The 17689-nt window shown below is 37.7% G+C and overlaps 1 protein-coding gene across 7 annotated transcripts in view; it reads right to left on the bottom strand.

Annotated features, from left to right (window-relative positions):
* MRTFB (myocardin related transcription factor B) overlaps window positions 1-17689 on the bottom strand; it is an 85312-nt gene that overhangs the window by 37388 nt on the left and 30235 nt on the right. The window contains exon 1 of one of the 7 annotated variants that reach the window (XM_040589886.1): window positions 10121-10511. The exons of 5 other annotated variants lie outside the window; for them this stretch is intronic. In XM_040589886.1, coding sequence (XP_040445820.1) covers window positions 10121-10268 — 148 coding nt within the window. In that variant the 5' untranslated portion in view covers window positions 10269-10511. Of the gene's footprint in view, window positions 1-10120; window positions 10512-17689 lie in introns of those variants that run through there. One more of the 7 variants, XM_040589885.1, reaches the window with a different exon arrangement.

The following is a 17689-nucleotide window of genomic DNA, read 5'->3' as shown; positions in this document are numbered from 1 at the left end:
GTCTTACAAGAGAATATACAGTGGAGTATAGCAGAAGGATAAGAAGAACAGTAAGAACATACCTGCACATAAACCATGTGTGCTGAGATGTGAAGCTTTAGCATTTTTTAGCAAATACATAACAATTATTGTCTCTCACAACACTGCCTGCCTACCCATCATTTGTTAACCTACACTGGGCATCACAAAGCAAATACGGGATGATTGTGAAGCTGTCCCATGTGTACTGGACAAGTCATAAAAACTGTTGAGAGGACTGAAAAACCTGAGAGATACAGAAGATATGGAATATGCAGTTGTTCAGTTATTAAATAAATATCAGGAACTTACATATTACATAGTAAAGAAAGGCCAGCCTGTAGCATGACTAATAGGGAAGCACTGCAGGGAGAACACTAAGGAAGAGATGACTCATAGAAAGATGTTATAAGATGATAACCATTGAAGATTTTAACTTGACGAGAGCAAGGAGGTTAAACAGAAACAAAGTTGGATGAAAACCAGATGTTTGCTTTTGCAAACAACTCCAAAATTAAGGTTAAAAAAAAGACTGGTGTCTGATTTTTTGTTTAAATAAATTCTAAGCAGTTGAATGCATTATTAAAGAAAAGAAAGTTACTAAATAGAAAGTAATTGTGAATAAAAAACCTAAATTTATTAGTTTTAAAGCTGAAAAGCTGAAAAAAACCTTTGCTTTGTCAAAGTAAACAGATCAAGGAAAAAGCTACTATTTATATCTCAACAAAAGACATAAGGACCTACAATAATTTTAAGCCCCCCCAGTGAGAAAAAGTAAAAAGCAGAGACGTTTCTAAGGAAGAAATGGTTAAATCTGTACATGAGTTGCATAGCTACATCTAGTCAATGAGGATATTTGGCTTACAGGTCTGTGTGTGAGAACAGATGGTCATACTCGTCAGTAATGACCTGTATATTGTCACTGTAGTTAGGTGGGCTAAGCTCTACAACTGAGCAGGAACAGGTCACAGGCAGGCTTGTATCTTTCTACTAAAGATGAACCTGAAGTGAGTATAAAGGAATGGAATAAGAGCGAGGTTAGTGAAAAGCTCAGAAAGAAATGGGGACCCACAAAAAGCAGCTCAAAGAACAGCCAGAAAGATATGGAGGATGGGAGTCGTGGAAACTAAATCAAGTTTTCGATAAGGAAAATGTGATGAAATTATCTTCGAAGACAGGAATGAACAATGTGAGGATGAAGCACAGCTCTGCACTTTTGCCCAAGAATTGCTGATTTATTTCAGTGAGAAACTCTCCTTAGAACAGAATGCAGGTTAGTTTAAATCCAATGGCATTAAATCTAATACAGACTTTGTTTACCATAGATACAGAAATCCATATAGCAAGAGATTTATAGAACAGTCAGTAACACACAAAGACATAAATCTAATAAGGATGGATGAGACAGGAGGACACAGCTTCCAAAACCCATAAAAACCACTGAAGCATTAGGCAAAGTTATTATACTGTACTATTTATTCTGTTTTTTTGAGGTGGTTTTTTGGGGGTAGTTTTTTTCCCCCCCTTTACAACAAAGAAACGTTTACAGACAGACCAGTGTGGAATCTGGGGAGGGAAGAATTCAACAAGACCTGTGGTACTAGCAAAACAAAATTCCTCATGGGGTGGTACTTACTTATACACTGTATTTAACAGATTATTCTTATCAGGGTAAATCCATTCAGCTTGTTGCTTGATAGTTTACCTCTCACTTTCTCACTTCTCAATTCAGGCAGTTACCTGCATAACATCTAAAATCATACAAGATGATCTCCAAAACAACAGGGCCAGAACTCACAAAGATTTAGGTATGTTAATACACCATTAGCACCAGTAATACTGCTCCCCGTGTTTAAAGTGTGTGCGCAAAAGAAGGGCTATGTTAACACCACTGAGGAAATCTGCTAAAAGATGGCACAAATATTTTGCACCTCACATTATCTGGCAGGAACACCTCTTCACACCACTGCAACTCTTAAGAAATTGTCTTTGAGCTGCTTCTGAATAAAAGCCATGCACAGAGAGGTCAGTCGAACTCCTGTTTTGAATGAGGGGGGTGGGGTGGTGGGTTTTTTTATTTTCAAGACAGCGTATGATTTGAAGATTAACACTTTAACACCAGCTGAAAAGATTCCAAAATTTCCATGTGTTTTCTTCAGGCAATAAAACTATCATTAAGTCTTAGATTACTTAATACGGACAAAACCAAAAAGCATAATCCCTCCTCACAGTAAGAACATCTGGTTATCTGACTCTCATAATGTCAGTAGAAGTCTTCTGACTTCACTGGAGGTACAGATTTTTCACCACCTGAAAAACCGAGTGCCAGAGGCAGGTGTTCCCACTCTTAAATACTTTCTTCCAGTGTTAGCATAACAGGGAACCAATGCTTCTATGTGCAAGGGAATGGAGATAACATGACAAAAAGGAGAGGTTATCTGTTAACCAATGCACTTTATTATTTCAAAACATATTTCTATACAGCAGCAAATTATTTAAAAAGTTAATGGCCTGTTTTCAAACAGCAAGTACTGTTCAGGTTCACACACGCTATGCCCCAAAAGGGCATACAGATTAACAGTAGCCAAACCAAGCAGATGCTCAATAGTCTGCTGAAGCGCTGTGCTGATTTGAATGCAAGAAAGCTGGCACAAATAGGCACTTAAGCCAGTACACAACACATTCTGTGTAAGACCCTTTGAAAGGTAAGAAATGCAGCGCGGTCCAGTCAGGTCTTATTCAGTGTGAAAAGCAGAATAAGTGAAAATAAAGTGTATTATTAAATCACTTTGGACAAGTAGCTATTATCAAAGCAGAGCAAGTGATTTCTGTTACAAATCTGTAATTTGTATCCTGTGGAAAAGATGTCTCAAAGTAGTAGTATATAATCACAAGCACTGGAATGTAAAGAGGCCAAAAATAAATTGATAGTTGTCCTGCAGGAACAATGCTATCTGCACTGATTGACGAGCTTTCACCACTGCTTCTTGTCTTGAAAAAAAACAGAACGGTGTGTGCAAAGTTCCAGCACTAATAATTCCACATCTAACAGTTACATATTCCATTAGAAGTTAAATTTTATCTTTTTACAGAAGGTACTATGAAACAGCAAATAACTGTTGCCATTTAAAAATTACACAGACGAAACAGACACTAAACCATCAAGAAGGGGTCCCCTGGACAGCATACAGTTCTTTCAAATGACAGCAAGAAGAAAAATAATGCATCAAGATTCTTTTTATGTTCTGTATGTAATTATCTCATCATTTCTTTGAAAGTTAAAATCCAGTGGATATTAGCTATTTAAGCCCTTAAAACTGCAAGTAAAAATGGGAAAATATAATGTCCAACATTCCTGCGTACTCCCTTGGAAATTTCCAAGAGCAGTAGAAACTCCAGTGGAGCTGCTATGCTGGCTGCCATGGAAACAGACAGTGCTGGAAACAGGGCCGTTTCCTTTAAATTAGAAGCTGTTACACAGAAAGCCTCCATTTCTTTCTGCCAGCTTAAAACAGCTTTTCTGCAGCCAAGGTCTCTAACATGTTGAGGTTGAAACACAGAGCAGCAGACACTAACAACAGACACTCGAGTTGCAATGAAGCACTGCTGCAGGAGATGAACTGCTCTATCCTATCCTACCCTTGATCTGAATTTATCACTATTTGGCATTGGGAGTATAACATTAATACAAGTATATGAACAGCAGGGTGGCAGTGAAGTAGAGGAGAACATTTTATCAGGCGGTAGGTGGACCATGCAAGTGATCTAAGCATTGGCTTTGTATCAGAATTCTGGACCAACCTCACAACACAGGGCAACAGTTACAGAATTGCAGAAATTTAGTATCAAGCACTTAACTCTGTGCCTCTTTCAGTTGTTACCCTCGCACCTCCAAACGCCATCTGCTTGGAATTAAAAGTTTATATGGCATTTTCTAAACAGCGTAATTTACACTAAGTTAATTTTTCAGAGACTGATGTTCTGCTTTCTCTCTAGTTGTGATTGTTTCTCCCTCAACTCTATATGGGGTGTTGTACTCTATTTGTACTTCATTAAATGCTTTATTGAGACAAAAAGAGTTAATCTTTTCAACTGATAGGTGTTCTGTGAACAAACCTAAAAATTTAATAAACTGAATGTTTTGTATAATAAGGAAAGTGCAGGTGATGTGCAAGGCACACATTTCAGGAAGGTTATGAAATATGGTAACTAGTTTTCACCTGGCATTACTTATTCCACGTGTCAAAGTCAGAAATTTGGTAATATTGCGTTCTCTTCATTCATATGGCATGTCAAAGAAGGAAAAGCCATGAAAATACTCATCTACCTGTAAATTCTTGGAAGTGATTCTAAGTAAGTTGTACAGCATTTTAAAGATTGAATGCATTTAAAATTTTGGTACTCAACCTCCCATCAGCCCCATGTTACATGCTCTCTATTTTAAAACTCAAGTAATTCAGCATTAACAAAGATCAGACATCATCTAAACACCAGTTAATATGTTATACTGGGTTCAGTCTTCAAAATTTTCATGTATGCCAGGGTATCATTTTTTAAAAAAAAATATTTTACTTATTTCTGTAAAAAAACCCTTACCTTAGTTTACATATGTTAAATTTTTTTTCCATTATTGTGTATGTTATTTTTCTGCTAAGACTGTATCCTAAATAAGAAAAGTGAAACAGCCTCTGATGCATGCTCATTTTAAGCAATTACTCAGTCATACTTTCGTTCCGGCTTACAAATGTTCGGGATAAATGTAAAACACGTGAGTGGAGACTACGGAGGGCCATTGCATATAATCCCTTCAGGATTCTGGAGGGAAACCCTGTAGGACCTCCAAATCTTTTAAATTATACCACTACGATTTAAAGCTTTTCTCTGTAAGCCAGTAATGATGTGCATGTAACTGCTTCCAGAATTATCATCATCATACTGAAAGCAGAAATTTAAAAGCTAGATGGGAAAGATAGCTGAATATAAACTTAACATTTAAAACAAAATATAAAGCATAACAGTATTATCAGCTGGAAAGCTTGAATGACTAGGATATAGGACAATGTCTATTGTTTCTAAGCAACAGGTTCCATAGCAATAGGATACAAGCCAGAACATATACAAGTCTCCAAACAAATTATGGGAATGTCTACTGGGATCTACACACATCTATGTGTGAGAAGCAAAATCTACACTTTTCACAATTCTGTTTATATCTTTAAAATGAGAAAAACCACCACCATCTTGAGCAGAAAGTCTGAATAAACTAAAGCTTCCATTTCAAGTATTCTGTAAAATGGCATACTTTAAGTATATTATCAGTAATTACACTTTCTACATCTGCAAGTATTCCTCTGCTTAGTATAACCTTCTGATTTTTTTTAAAATAATTTGCATTTCCTCAAATGCTGCCATCACCCAAGAAGCGTTCTGTCAAGGGACTCATGAAACTTGGGTTTAAATTCCACATCTACTACAGACTTGCTTTGTGGTAATCTGGAGCATATTACATTGGATGATGATAGATGACTTCCAACCAAGCTCTCTCAAGAAGGTATACCTCCATTTTCCATGCTTTTCCTAGGCAGAGTAGAGCCAGTAAACAACATGCATACCCAAGCAGATCCTCCAACTCATGAGATTACACATGAATTCAAAACACTGAGGAAGGTGGATTTATACAAGATGCCTGACTGCAAATTGGGGTGTAAGCAGTGGCATTGTGCCAACTCTGCTATGCAGACAACATCTGATTTCTGCAGATGCTCGCTCAGTGGATTAGTCAGATTGCTTACAGTGCCATCGAGCTGCTGCATTAAGGACTTAAAGGCTGAAGTACATAACTTTTGTTGGATGCCTTGTGAAAGGAAGAAACCTCCAGCATCGCAACAAGACAGTGGTTTCAGAGTGTGGTTTCATAAGTTAGTAGGATCTAAGACAGGATTACTGGTGCACAGACAATGATCTCTTCCTCCAATCCCAGATGCTTCAGTTGCATCTACACTGGCAAAGCACATCTGGCTGAAACCTAATGCTATTGAAATAAATAGTCTTCAGTAATACCTGTTCACTGACCCTACTCGCTTCAGGGCTGCACAGTCACTAATGCCAACACAATAAAGAGGCTGGCAGTAGGCACGGTATGGCTGGATGAGACCTGCACCCACTTTTGACAACAGGAACAATACTCTTTTTCCAGTATTTTTCTCATTACCTGTGTCTCAAGAAACATACCTGGTAGACTGCCACTGCCACTAAACACCGTATAACAAAACTTAAAGCCTTAAAACCCAAAACCAACAAACAAAAAAACCTCAACAAACCACCAAACGCCAAACCCTGCAAACCAACAGTAAAATCTTTAAGCCTAACATGCCGCTGCAGGAGAGCGGTAGAGGTCAGGAGTATCACCAACACGCAACATGCCAGCAATACCAGGAAATCTGCTACAAAACACAATTCTCCTACAATATTAATTGCAAAGGAGGAAGGGAAGAAATACTTCCTGACCCAATCTGGCAATCTATTAACCAGACAGCGTGAAGACACTTCCAGCAAGCACCTGAGAAATCCCTGTGTTTCACTCATTCCACCCTGTATCCTGTTTCTAGCACTTGCCAGTCTCCAGCTCCTCACAAAAGAGTACAATTAAAAAGCAATTCAAATCCAGGAAAGAAATTATCTTTCAACATGGGAAGAAAATTTCCTTTCTTGTTAGTTGTTTTCCTTACAGTAACCTGCAGGCAACCGATAACTTTGCAGCTCAGATTAATATATAAAAAATACAGTGCAAACAAACTGGGATCCAATCTCCTTTTAAATCCCACCTGAGATAGCACCATACTGATTTGTTTCACCAGTTTAATACTGTGTCTTCAAGAGTTCTGCATGGTCATATACTCTTGCAGGAGCTCATCAATCTTTGTATTAAAATAATATAGGGTACAAGGCAAGACTCCCTAAATTCACTCCACTCCTCAGTTTAGAACGTTTCTAATCTGCAGCCTAAATATATTCCTAACTCCTAACACATACGTTGTTGATGATAGTGACTCGTTCTTACTAAGTGTTTGCACAGTGATGTCCTGATTTCATTTAAGGCTTTTCACTTGAATTAGAAGTCAATGGTACAGGAAATTCTGGAAAAGCTCATTTTGTTAGCACTATATTGTTAGCCTCAGAGACAAAAAGTATTTCTGTTCCTTATTCATACAAAAGGTAATTTCAATAAAACAGACAAGATGAAGCACTGTTTTCACAGAACAGACAATACGTAACAATAACATATGAGTTGTTTACTAGCAAGTAGGGTAATTAAGAGGATTTCCTCCTGTGCTATAGGATGCTATAATGTGTATCTTCCAAGAGCAAAGAAAAAACCCAAAACATCCTTATAATCTAACCTTCCAGTGCCCTTAGTGTTAATTTGCTGAGGACAGGGTTGGGATTTGTGTTTCCATCAAAAGTCTCTTTTCTTACCAAGCAATATTAAGTACAAAAAAACCTGCACCTAACAATTCTCATAAGGTACTCACTGCTGAAATAAGCACACTGCTTATCTATCAAACCTGCGCCAAACAGATTATGAAGCAAAGGCTGTAGAATCTTCTGAATTACCTGACCTCTACATACTTCATCTGGGTTTGCCAACATAATTACATTTTTAGTTTTTTGCAATTTCAACCATTCACAGATAGTATTCATAAGTTTTTGTGTCCTAATAAAAAAGGGTTGATGATTCAGATGCCAAAACTAGTCACATCATCATTTTAATTAAAAGACAAAGAAAGGGGGGGGCCGCGGGGGGGGGGGGGGGGGGGGGGGGGGGGTGGCCAAAGATACAGAATGCCACAAGCTAATTTAGGATATACTCATCTGTAAAATACGAAGTGTTTTAATGTTATAGTGTTATTTAAATAGGATGAAAATGACAACTGCAATTGAATTTTTATAAATCTACAAAATACCTGAACTACGTATTTCATAATATTTTACTTTTTTTTTTTTTACAATTTACATAATTACAAACTGAAAAGGTAAAGTCTTAGTCTCTCTAGATGTAAATCAAGCAGATTTTCAATGTTTTCAATAATACATTCTGTATACTACAAGAAAGAAAATGCACTGCCCCCCCCCCCCCCCCGGCTTTAGAAAGAGGAAATGCTGGAAGAGGAGATCCTGTAGTCATTCATAACACTCAAAAAGAGGTTCATTATTTTAATTATTCAGTTTTCAAACTTAGGAGAGAGAAAAGGATAAGCAATATTCACTGGGGAAAAGTGAAAAGGGAGAAAAGGTACTAAAACAGAGAAAAGTATGCAAAAGATAGTGATTGTGGAAAACTATTATATCTTCTTTTATGCTCTGAATATTAATTTAAATTCTAAAATATTCATGAATTTAGACTGCAAGTGTCCCATAATTGCAGGTTTTTTGCTGCTCTGACAGACCACCATTATTGTAATGTACATTCTTTCATCCACTTTCTACATAACTGACATTCAAACAAGACTGAAGATAATGATCACGTTTACTTATTAGCCCACCTACACTATCCACCATGCTAGTTTTTTCATGTCTTTCTCCCCTTTATTTCTTGGTAACTTAGATTAGTGTGGGGGTTGTTACTCCTCTGTCCCTCTCAACTTCCTTGCCTTCTCTCTTTGTTCCTGTTGCCCCAGAGAGTTAGAGGCAGCAGCGGCAGGTTTAGCTGGGCCTGTTCAGAGTTGCAAGGCAAACACCAAGAAAAAGCAGCCACTGCTGACCCTTTCTCTTCAATCACTGCCTTTCAGTCAGTACTTTCCTGCTGTAAAGGAAGCAGGACTGTTATGCTGTCAGCCACAGCTACAGGCATCACACTCAAATTCTTATTATCTATCTTTTCAATCAATAAGAAAGCTTTACTATCAGTACATTATAAAAAAATCAGGGTTTTCTCTAGCCCAAACTTAGAGATAGGTAAAGGGTTTTCTTAAACTGTCAGTTACTGATTTCCATAATGAATATGGGCTATCTTTTTGCTATTTTAAACATTATTAAGGTCCAAATTTTAAAACAAACAAAACCTCAAAATAAACCCAGCATTTTACATTCTGAGAAAGGCATGATTTCACGTAGAAAGCAGTCTTGCCACAACACCAAGTAAGAAATCTCTGAATCACCAGACAATCCAGAGATAACTGGAGTAAAACCCAAGGAATTTTGTCTACTGCAAATACAGGTTTTTTTCTGATAAAGCAGTTGGAGTTTGAGTCTTGAGCTGCAGAGCCTGGCATGTTAGCGTACACCTGCTAACAAACTGTTCTTGCAGGTCTGGCAGCTGACCTCAAGAGCTCTCTGTCTTCTCCTCCTTAACACAGGCCAGCTAGAAGCATACCTCCAGCTCGATGGGGTAAGGCAACTTCCATGTCTCAGTATTATTGCCGCAGCCTAAACTATGTTAAATGCATCTGGTATAGTACCATTTGTCAGCTTTAAATAACGCTCCAAATATCCTCAGACTATTGCTAGTTTACAAACAAAGCTTGTGCATAATATCAAATTAATGCACAGTCTAAACCCGGTCATTTAAGGAGACAATGTAATTTTAAAAGCGTACATCTGGAAAGCAGAGTCATTTAAAGTATGAGAGGAGAAGGGAATTCTAGAGAAAGACAGTAGCTGAGAGAAGCACTGTTGGAAATGAGGTGGTAATAAATGTCTAAAACTAAAGGTTTCTGGGGTCTTATTTTTAGTAGTGTCACACTTAATGACATTTATTTCATTATATTTATTTCAGTAGCGACATTTGAAGCATTTTGTGCAATATTTACACGGGAATTTCAGAGTACTTCATGAATTCAGCACCAAGTGCTAATCTGAAAAAGAGTACTTAATCTTACCTCATTTTTCTTCACACTAATATTTCTATCAAGCTATCTTCATCATTATTTTAATAGTCTCAAATAAATTCTAAATTTAGCTTTTAGAAATTTGTTAAAGAGGGAAAACAATACCTCATTTAATGTACAAAAATTCTTCCTAACATACAGCATTACACCACAAATCCTGGTGAACTGAACGGCCCAGTACTTCCACATTTGCTGTCCCCCAGCCAGCGACTGACCTTCCTTGAGACTTTTCTGGCTGTTCACCTCAAGGCATTCCTTCTCCTTCAGTGGCTTAACATCTCCTGTGGGTAAAATCTCGGTAAAGCCCTGTTGCTGCTTCTTGGAGCTATCGATCATGATGAGAATCCTTTCGAATAGCAACATCCAGCATAGGAAAAAAAATATATTAATTTGTCTCCAAGCAGTACACTGCTGTCCCGATCACTGCCTCTAGCTCCCTTCTCCTAAGGAATGAGCAACTGTGCCTCTACACAGCCGAAAGCAGCCATCATCCTTCACTTTCGAGGCTGACCTGTAGTACGCTCAGCCTGCTTTGGAGCCCGTAACTCGCTCAGACAGCAGGCGCAGAGCATGTGAAGCACAACTCCCAACTCCCACCTCCTTTCCCAGACAACCACTCCCCCTTTTCCTTTAGTTACGCTTGCTTCCTCTGCACATTTGTGTTTCAATATGCAGCTTGATGGTCAATCATCTGACAAAGAATGAGTCAAGCAGTTAAAAATAAATCCAGCAGTTGCTGAAGGAGCAGCATTCGCTGATACCCAAGACAAACCACTGCTGAGGACTTTCTCCCTTTTCCCCCTTCCTCCTCCCTTCCCCCGCCACTCTGAACACTGCTGCAGGCAGCAGAAATACTTTATCTTTGCCTGGCTGGCACATTCATTACTCATTTAGTTTCACCAGTAAACAACGCTGTACACCGGCACTTCAAAAAGTTATGCTGAGGAACCTTCCCACCCGCCCCAGCCCTAGGTCTTGTTTCAGAGGTGTTTATCTAGCAGAGGGAAGTGGCAAACCAGTGATTATTTCCATGTTGTTTCCTTGCAGTGTAAGACAGATTCTGTTCCTTGTCGTAAATACATAAACCCCAAGTATTTTATTATTTTCCTTTTTGCATTGCAGTTACACATCTCATTATTCCCAGCAGTTTTAAGAGCATTTCCTCCCACAGCTTCTGATCTGCCATTCTCTCCGGCATATCCCACTTAGCTTACATGAGTCATCAACTTCACTGTCAGCCTGGAAGATCTGGGGGAAATGAATCCTCTCCAACCTGGCATTGGCCGTGAGGGAACAGCACACTAGTTCACGTTTCATGTACTTTGAGAAAATAAACTATACATAGTTTTAAGTAGTCACTACATGTCAACAAGTAACTCTAGCAGGCGCATTTTCCCTTTGGCCTAAAAATACTATTACACATAATTTCTGCACCCCTGTATCAGCCTGAAATTACAAAGGAGATTTCTACTCAGAAAAACTGTTCACTTTTATGGCAGCAGATCTGAAAATATCTATATACAATAACAAATACCTGATGCAGAATTTTAAAAAGTGGAAACAAGAAAAAAAATCATTTTGCCTCTTCATATCTTTCTACAAGATACTGATTCAATACCAACTTTTCACCTTAAAGGTGCACTCCTGGGCAAGCAACTGATAGCACGGTGTGTGGGGCTGGGTGACACAGTCAGCAGGGCTTGAAAGCCTCTCCCTGTCTTCCTGCTGCTGGGAGACAGGAGACCTAGGTCTACATGAGCTTGCAGGGCTGCATCAACTACTTGATATCTAAGGGGCTGAAAATACAGGCAGAAGAAAAACTCTTGCAGAACAAATTAATTGAGGCAGCTCTCCCACCCTAAAGATTTGTTTGCATATAATTTGTATTAAAAAATTATCAGCTTAATTACATTTTGCTTAAATATGAATTACAGACTATTCCAATACATCTGCTTCTGCAGTGATTTTTACTGACACAAGAAAAAAAATCACTGTCGAAGAACCCCTTCATAAATCAAATTAACTTCCTCACTGCCTGCAACTGCAACACTTACTGTGCGTAAGAAACAAAATTACTGCTGCGAAACTCCACTGATTCAGAAAACACAAAATAATCCAGGTATGCAGAATACAAACACATACTGCTTAAGAAACCTATAAAAAAATCTGACACAGCCAATAAATAGCATTTCACACAATTATGAATATACCAGATTTTAACTCTACATTTTTCTTGTGCCAGCAGAGAGATTAACAGTTTAGATGGATTAATAATATTCTAACAGTATAACAATATGTAACAGCAGAAATTGTTTTATGGGAAGTGTACAGTGCACTTCACATGTTTCCTGAAAAATTGGTACTTTGGTCTGAAGCAATTTCAAAATAATTCAGAGAACAGAGTATTTTGAAATTTAAAAAGTCAGCATACTAATAAAGAACCGTGCAATTAAAAGACACAAGGAGTAATAAATTTTCTTTAAAATTTCATCATTCTGAAGGTAGTTCTGTGCTTTCCTGTCTGTTTACAGTGCTTTATGTAAGAATGTCCAGTGCTTAAAGTGAACACTGGATCACAGTAGTAGCAGCTGGGTAACAGCAGTTCAAGCCTTCATGAACATTTCCCACCTGCTCAGAAAGATGAGCTGCTTCAGGAGCATGGAGTTCCTGCAATCCACTCCTCTTTTTCAAGGGCACCCACTCCACAGCAGAATTTACAGAAATGAACAGGCTTATGCTTCAGCCCCTTGGAGTTAAGCCTAATAATTTGCTTCAAATTCACCTCCCAGTTCAATACAACCTAACATGCAGATAAATATTTTACAACACCTTTAAGAAGTCTGATGGAAGTCTTAAAAGTAATTTGCAACTAACTTTATCAAGCAAAGCAGGAATCACAGAATTGTGGGCAATAAGCATGATGAAATTCTTGTGCAGATTAGGAGAGACGAATGGTCAAAAGGATGCTGCATAGTTTCCATGTAACCAACTACTGGCCAATAAATGCTATGCAATACTGAATAGCTGGAGTGGGGGCAGACAGAATAACTGAAGAGGAAGAAAAGACACACCTTGGAAGAAGAAAACAGGTTTTGTTCGGATCCAGTTAGACTGTGAATATTGAGAATGCCTGGATATTCTGCCCAGGGAACAGTTTCTCTTCAGTCCCTGCATGAAGAATGTCCTCCCATGTCACAAAAAAACCCAACCCAAAAAACCCCTCATATTCCAACACCGTCTTGTCTTCCCTGCATTCCTGAATACACATGAATCCAAGCTCAACTGATCATTTGGATAGGCTGGTTACTTGCATGATCAACAATATCCTTTTGCTATTTTTTGTGATAAGGCTTCAAAAAAGAAAAAAAAAATCAACACCATGTCTCAACACGTCTAATAGAAAAGTCTAAAATTCTTTATAGAAGTCTAAAATATCTAAAAGATAATTTCACAGGCATCTGGGGGCATCTCCCAACCGCCAGCTCAGTAGCTGTAGTTGCAGCACTGTAACATGGGAGAAGTGAATGTTTTTATGAGTGACTTTCTCACATTCCTATGAACTGTACTAGAAGGAACAGAAACACTGGTAGCTGGTTAGCAAGTTCAAGTACTAAATTTGCCTGCTAACTAACAATACTCGGTTATTCAAAAGGTGTCTTCCAAACACAAGCAGGTCCCATGTGAATCAAGGCAAAGTGCCTCCACATGGTCCCCAGGGAGCCAATCCACCTGCCATTTAAGAGCTCCCTTTTCCCTGCTAAATGAAATAAATTCATAACTCTCCTAAAATGTTTCACCTAAAGCACCATACATACTTCTCGTATTGACTTACCCACTTTCAGATGTGATAGTATTTTTTTTAAGCTCTTGCAAAAGAGCAGAAGCCCTGTCATCAGCTACCAACACCATGTCCATACTTTAAACACAGTTCCTATGTTTAGATAGTATATCTGTCTTGAAGGTCGCCGTTTTGACAGATAAAACCTGCTTTGTACAGCAGTTGCTTTCACTGTTGGTTTTAAAGGATGCTAATTCCACATTTATCTTAAAAGAACTGTGAACGACTTCAAGGGTGGGAAACTTAATACTTTCCCATTCAAATTACATAGCAACCTGTTTCTTCTTTGACTACTCTCTAAAGCTTTTTCTTTATTTTAACAGTTAAAACAGTAAATAGAACACAATCCACGACATATAAAATATATATAAAAAAACAATCTTGGGTTTTTTCAACTCCACTTGGTTTAAAATGCTTTTGTGTTCGGTTTCCACAAGGCAGCTGGAATTTGGATTGTCATTTGAAATTGATGGCATCGTTAAAAAACCGGCCAAAAATTTTTTTCAAATTGCTATTTTTTCATCCTGTCTTCCTGCTGCAGGCTGTGTGCTTAAATACAGAAGATTTCATAATAAAGGAAGCAGAACTACTCATTCCCAAAGTAAACACTGAATGTATAACCCCTCTGATGTGAACAAGTACCTGTTTCCAAAGAGCTATTTTTAACAGTACAAATAGCTACATGACACTGAGGGTTGCACAGGAGCTTATCATGAGCTAGAAACAAAAACTGTGGCTGAAAAACTAGTTTCTGTCAAACAACAAACCCTAAGTATAGCGAAAAGAAATCTTAAGCAGTCCATGTTGTATTCCTCAATTACAGGTTTAAACCCAATTACACACAGCATCAGCATATCAAAACCAGAAGCTGAAGTAAAAGATACACAACAAGGGTTTTGGTTCAATAAAAATTAAATCTGGTGGAATTTAAACCGTCTTCAGAGGGTAGAAGCACCTCTTCATTTTAATTTCAATCTATTTAAGTTGTATACTATACAAATGGGTGAAATGAAAAACAGAGGCTTCAGAATGGGACATCCCTGTTAAGTCGTATAAACCAGAATCCAGCAACATCTCATTATATGCAATGTATTGGCCAAGTTTTTCACGAACATGTTTGCTTTTATTCTAAGGTAATCAATGTTTTTTCTTTCCATCTTCCTGCAACACAGACTTCCAAATGTTCTGCCAACCTGCAGCCCACAGAAAAAGCATTATTTAGAAAGAGAAAAGTGCCTAATAGATTACTTGCCAAAATCATCATGTACAGGAGGGAACAACACCACAACACTGTACCCTCCACAGTGCCTGCTTGTCTGCCACTCAGAATAGGCCACTTATCTTTCTAAGTATCAGCGATCTGGTGAGTGAGATCACTAACTGTGATCAACTTCACAACCACATTAAACGTGAGGTAACTAAGCAACAATTGCTTTAACAGTACATTCCAACTCTTCACATCATATGGAGCTCAATCCTTTGCAAGGCCATTAAAAAAAACAAACAACAAGAAAAAAACCCCACCACCCAACAGACGAATTTGAACTCTAGACAAAAAAAATAAAAAGAATAGCCTTAGATATTTAATATATTTCACTACCACAAGGTTTTAAAGTAGGGGAGGAAGAAAAGCTTCATTACTCAAACACCTCATTCACCTTGGCTTTAGGCACACCTTGATGAATTTCGAGGTCTTTTATATTGTGTTAAGATTATCCAGTTCTTGATCATGATATAATGATTTCTTCACATAGGAAAATTGTGCTCTGACTACACAAACTAAAACATTCATTTAAATAACCCCTGTTATAATTTAATCTATTACTTCTTTAAACAGCACGAACGGTACCTCAAACTGTTAACTTAAGGGGTTTTGTTTGCTCCCCCTCTCCCCTCACCCCCAATTGCTACTTACAATAAATTTCTATTCTGCTTTCTTGTTTTGTTTAAAAACCCCACAACTATTTTTTTCTCTCTACCAGTACACAAGTTACTCACTTCAAACACTTAAGACATCTGTCAAACAACTCGGCAGTAAATCTTACACAGTCTTATGCCTGTATTTAAGACAAATGTACAAAACCCAAAACATTCAAGTCTCTCATCTTCATATTGTTTTGGTAGTAAAACAGCAAGTATATCTTTCTATTTGCTTTTTCAAAAAGTAATTTTTGATTTTTTTTGAAATTGCATTGTGTACTATGCAGTGACTAAGGAATTACCTCAGAAGGACTGGAAACTTGTGCCTGTACTCTCCACCACTGTGGTAACAAAGACCCAAACAACACAAATTATGGTCACTAACTACCTCAGTTACTCTTCCCAGAAAAATCCCAAACATGTACCGTGATACTGTGAAATTTATAAGTCTGCATGTTCTACTTCTCTTCTCCCACTAAAACCCACACTAATTCCTTTTAAGGGAGGACATATGTTGGCATTGTTCACTGTTTAAATAAAAATTCCCTACCATTCAGCCTTGCCCAACATATAAATAAATAAATAAATATTTAATTAGTGTATATATAAAATACATAAAAATATATCTTTATATGTTTAACTGTACATATATATAGTTTTTAAAGGCCAATATTTGGTCATCCACCATGCTACCTATGATTTGCAAAAGGCACATCTGCTAAATAATGCGCATCCATTACCAGTTCTGTTTGCACTACATTACCTTCTTGTAGTAGCTGTAGCACAAGCTAACATTTCAACGATAATATACACAGCTAAAATTTAGTTCTAACAATTTAAAACTAGTGTACAGTGGAATATAAAATTAACATTCTTTTCTAGCTATGCATTTAGTTATCCACAAGGAATTTGGGGGGGGGGGGGAAGTCACAATAAGACAGTTTGATCGAGATCTCTTTTAAGGAAAACATACTTTACATATCTCCTGTAATCACTCAAATGCCAAGCCCTCCAACAGGATCTTTTCATATATACCAGATGCCTTAAATTGAGTCAGTCACAGGTCATGTCTCCCATGTTAATCTCTTCACAATAAGCAGATAATTTAAAAAAAAAAATATGTATAAATCAAACTAAAATGATGGAATGTTTGTTTAGAAGTTTACCAAACGGAATGGCCCTGCTGGAATTCTTTCATGTAGCCTGTGAAAATGTCAGAATATATTTCATTTAAGAGGTCATAGTCCCTTGAGAGCTGTGAGTTTTGGCCTGTATGTCTTTTCACATGCTTTAATATTTGAAAATTGTTCCTTGTCGACACTGACTGATGCCCTGGGAATGCTAGGATTGTGGGAATTGGCAGCACCAATGACAAAGACAGACTTACTGGGAAACCAGTACCTACTCAGTTTACTCTCTCATCTCTTAACAGATAAGACAACATTCAGATACATACAGGGAGACCAAAAGAATCCACACATTAAAAGACATCTGTTTTTTCTACCGACACTATTTGTTAAAAATAAAAACAAAACAAAACCCCAACCAAAACCAAACTCTCCAAAAAACCCCACAACACAAAGACAAATATATATTAATTACAATATGCTGTGTATTCTTAGAAAGGATTATTTAGTAGAATATTTACACTGGATGTTCCATGGGCTATTAAAACATTAAAGGAAAGACAAATCACATAACTGCTGAAGTTGGAAGCAACCTCTTGAGATCACTTCACCCAAGTGCCTGCTCAAGCAGGGTCAGTTGGAACAAGCTGCCCAGGACTGTGCCCAGTCAGATTTTTAATATCTCCATGGATGAAGTCCACAACCTCTCTGGGCAACGATTCCACACATGTACATTATATACACACTGTATTATATATAAATACAAACCCCACCCCTTCTGTTGTAAACTTATATAAATTGTATACTACTTCTATACCTAGATATGTATTTTAGAATATACTTTGAGGTTTTGGGGTGTTTTGTTTTGGGAGGGGTTGTTTTGTTTGCTTGGTTGTTGT

Source organism: Falco naumanni, chromosome 4, assembly GCF_017639655.2.
Source record: "Falco naumanni isolate bFalNau1 chromosome 4, bFalNau1.pat, whole genome shotgun sequence".
Lineage (NCBI taxonomy): Eukaryota > Metazoa > Chordata > Aves > Falconiformes > Falconidae > Falco > Falco naumanni.
The sequence above is the reverse complement of the archived record's forward strand: the minus strand, read 5'-3'. Positions and strand labels throughout refer to the sequence as shown.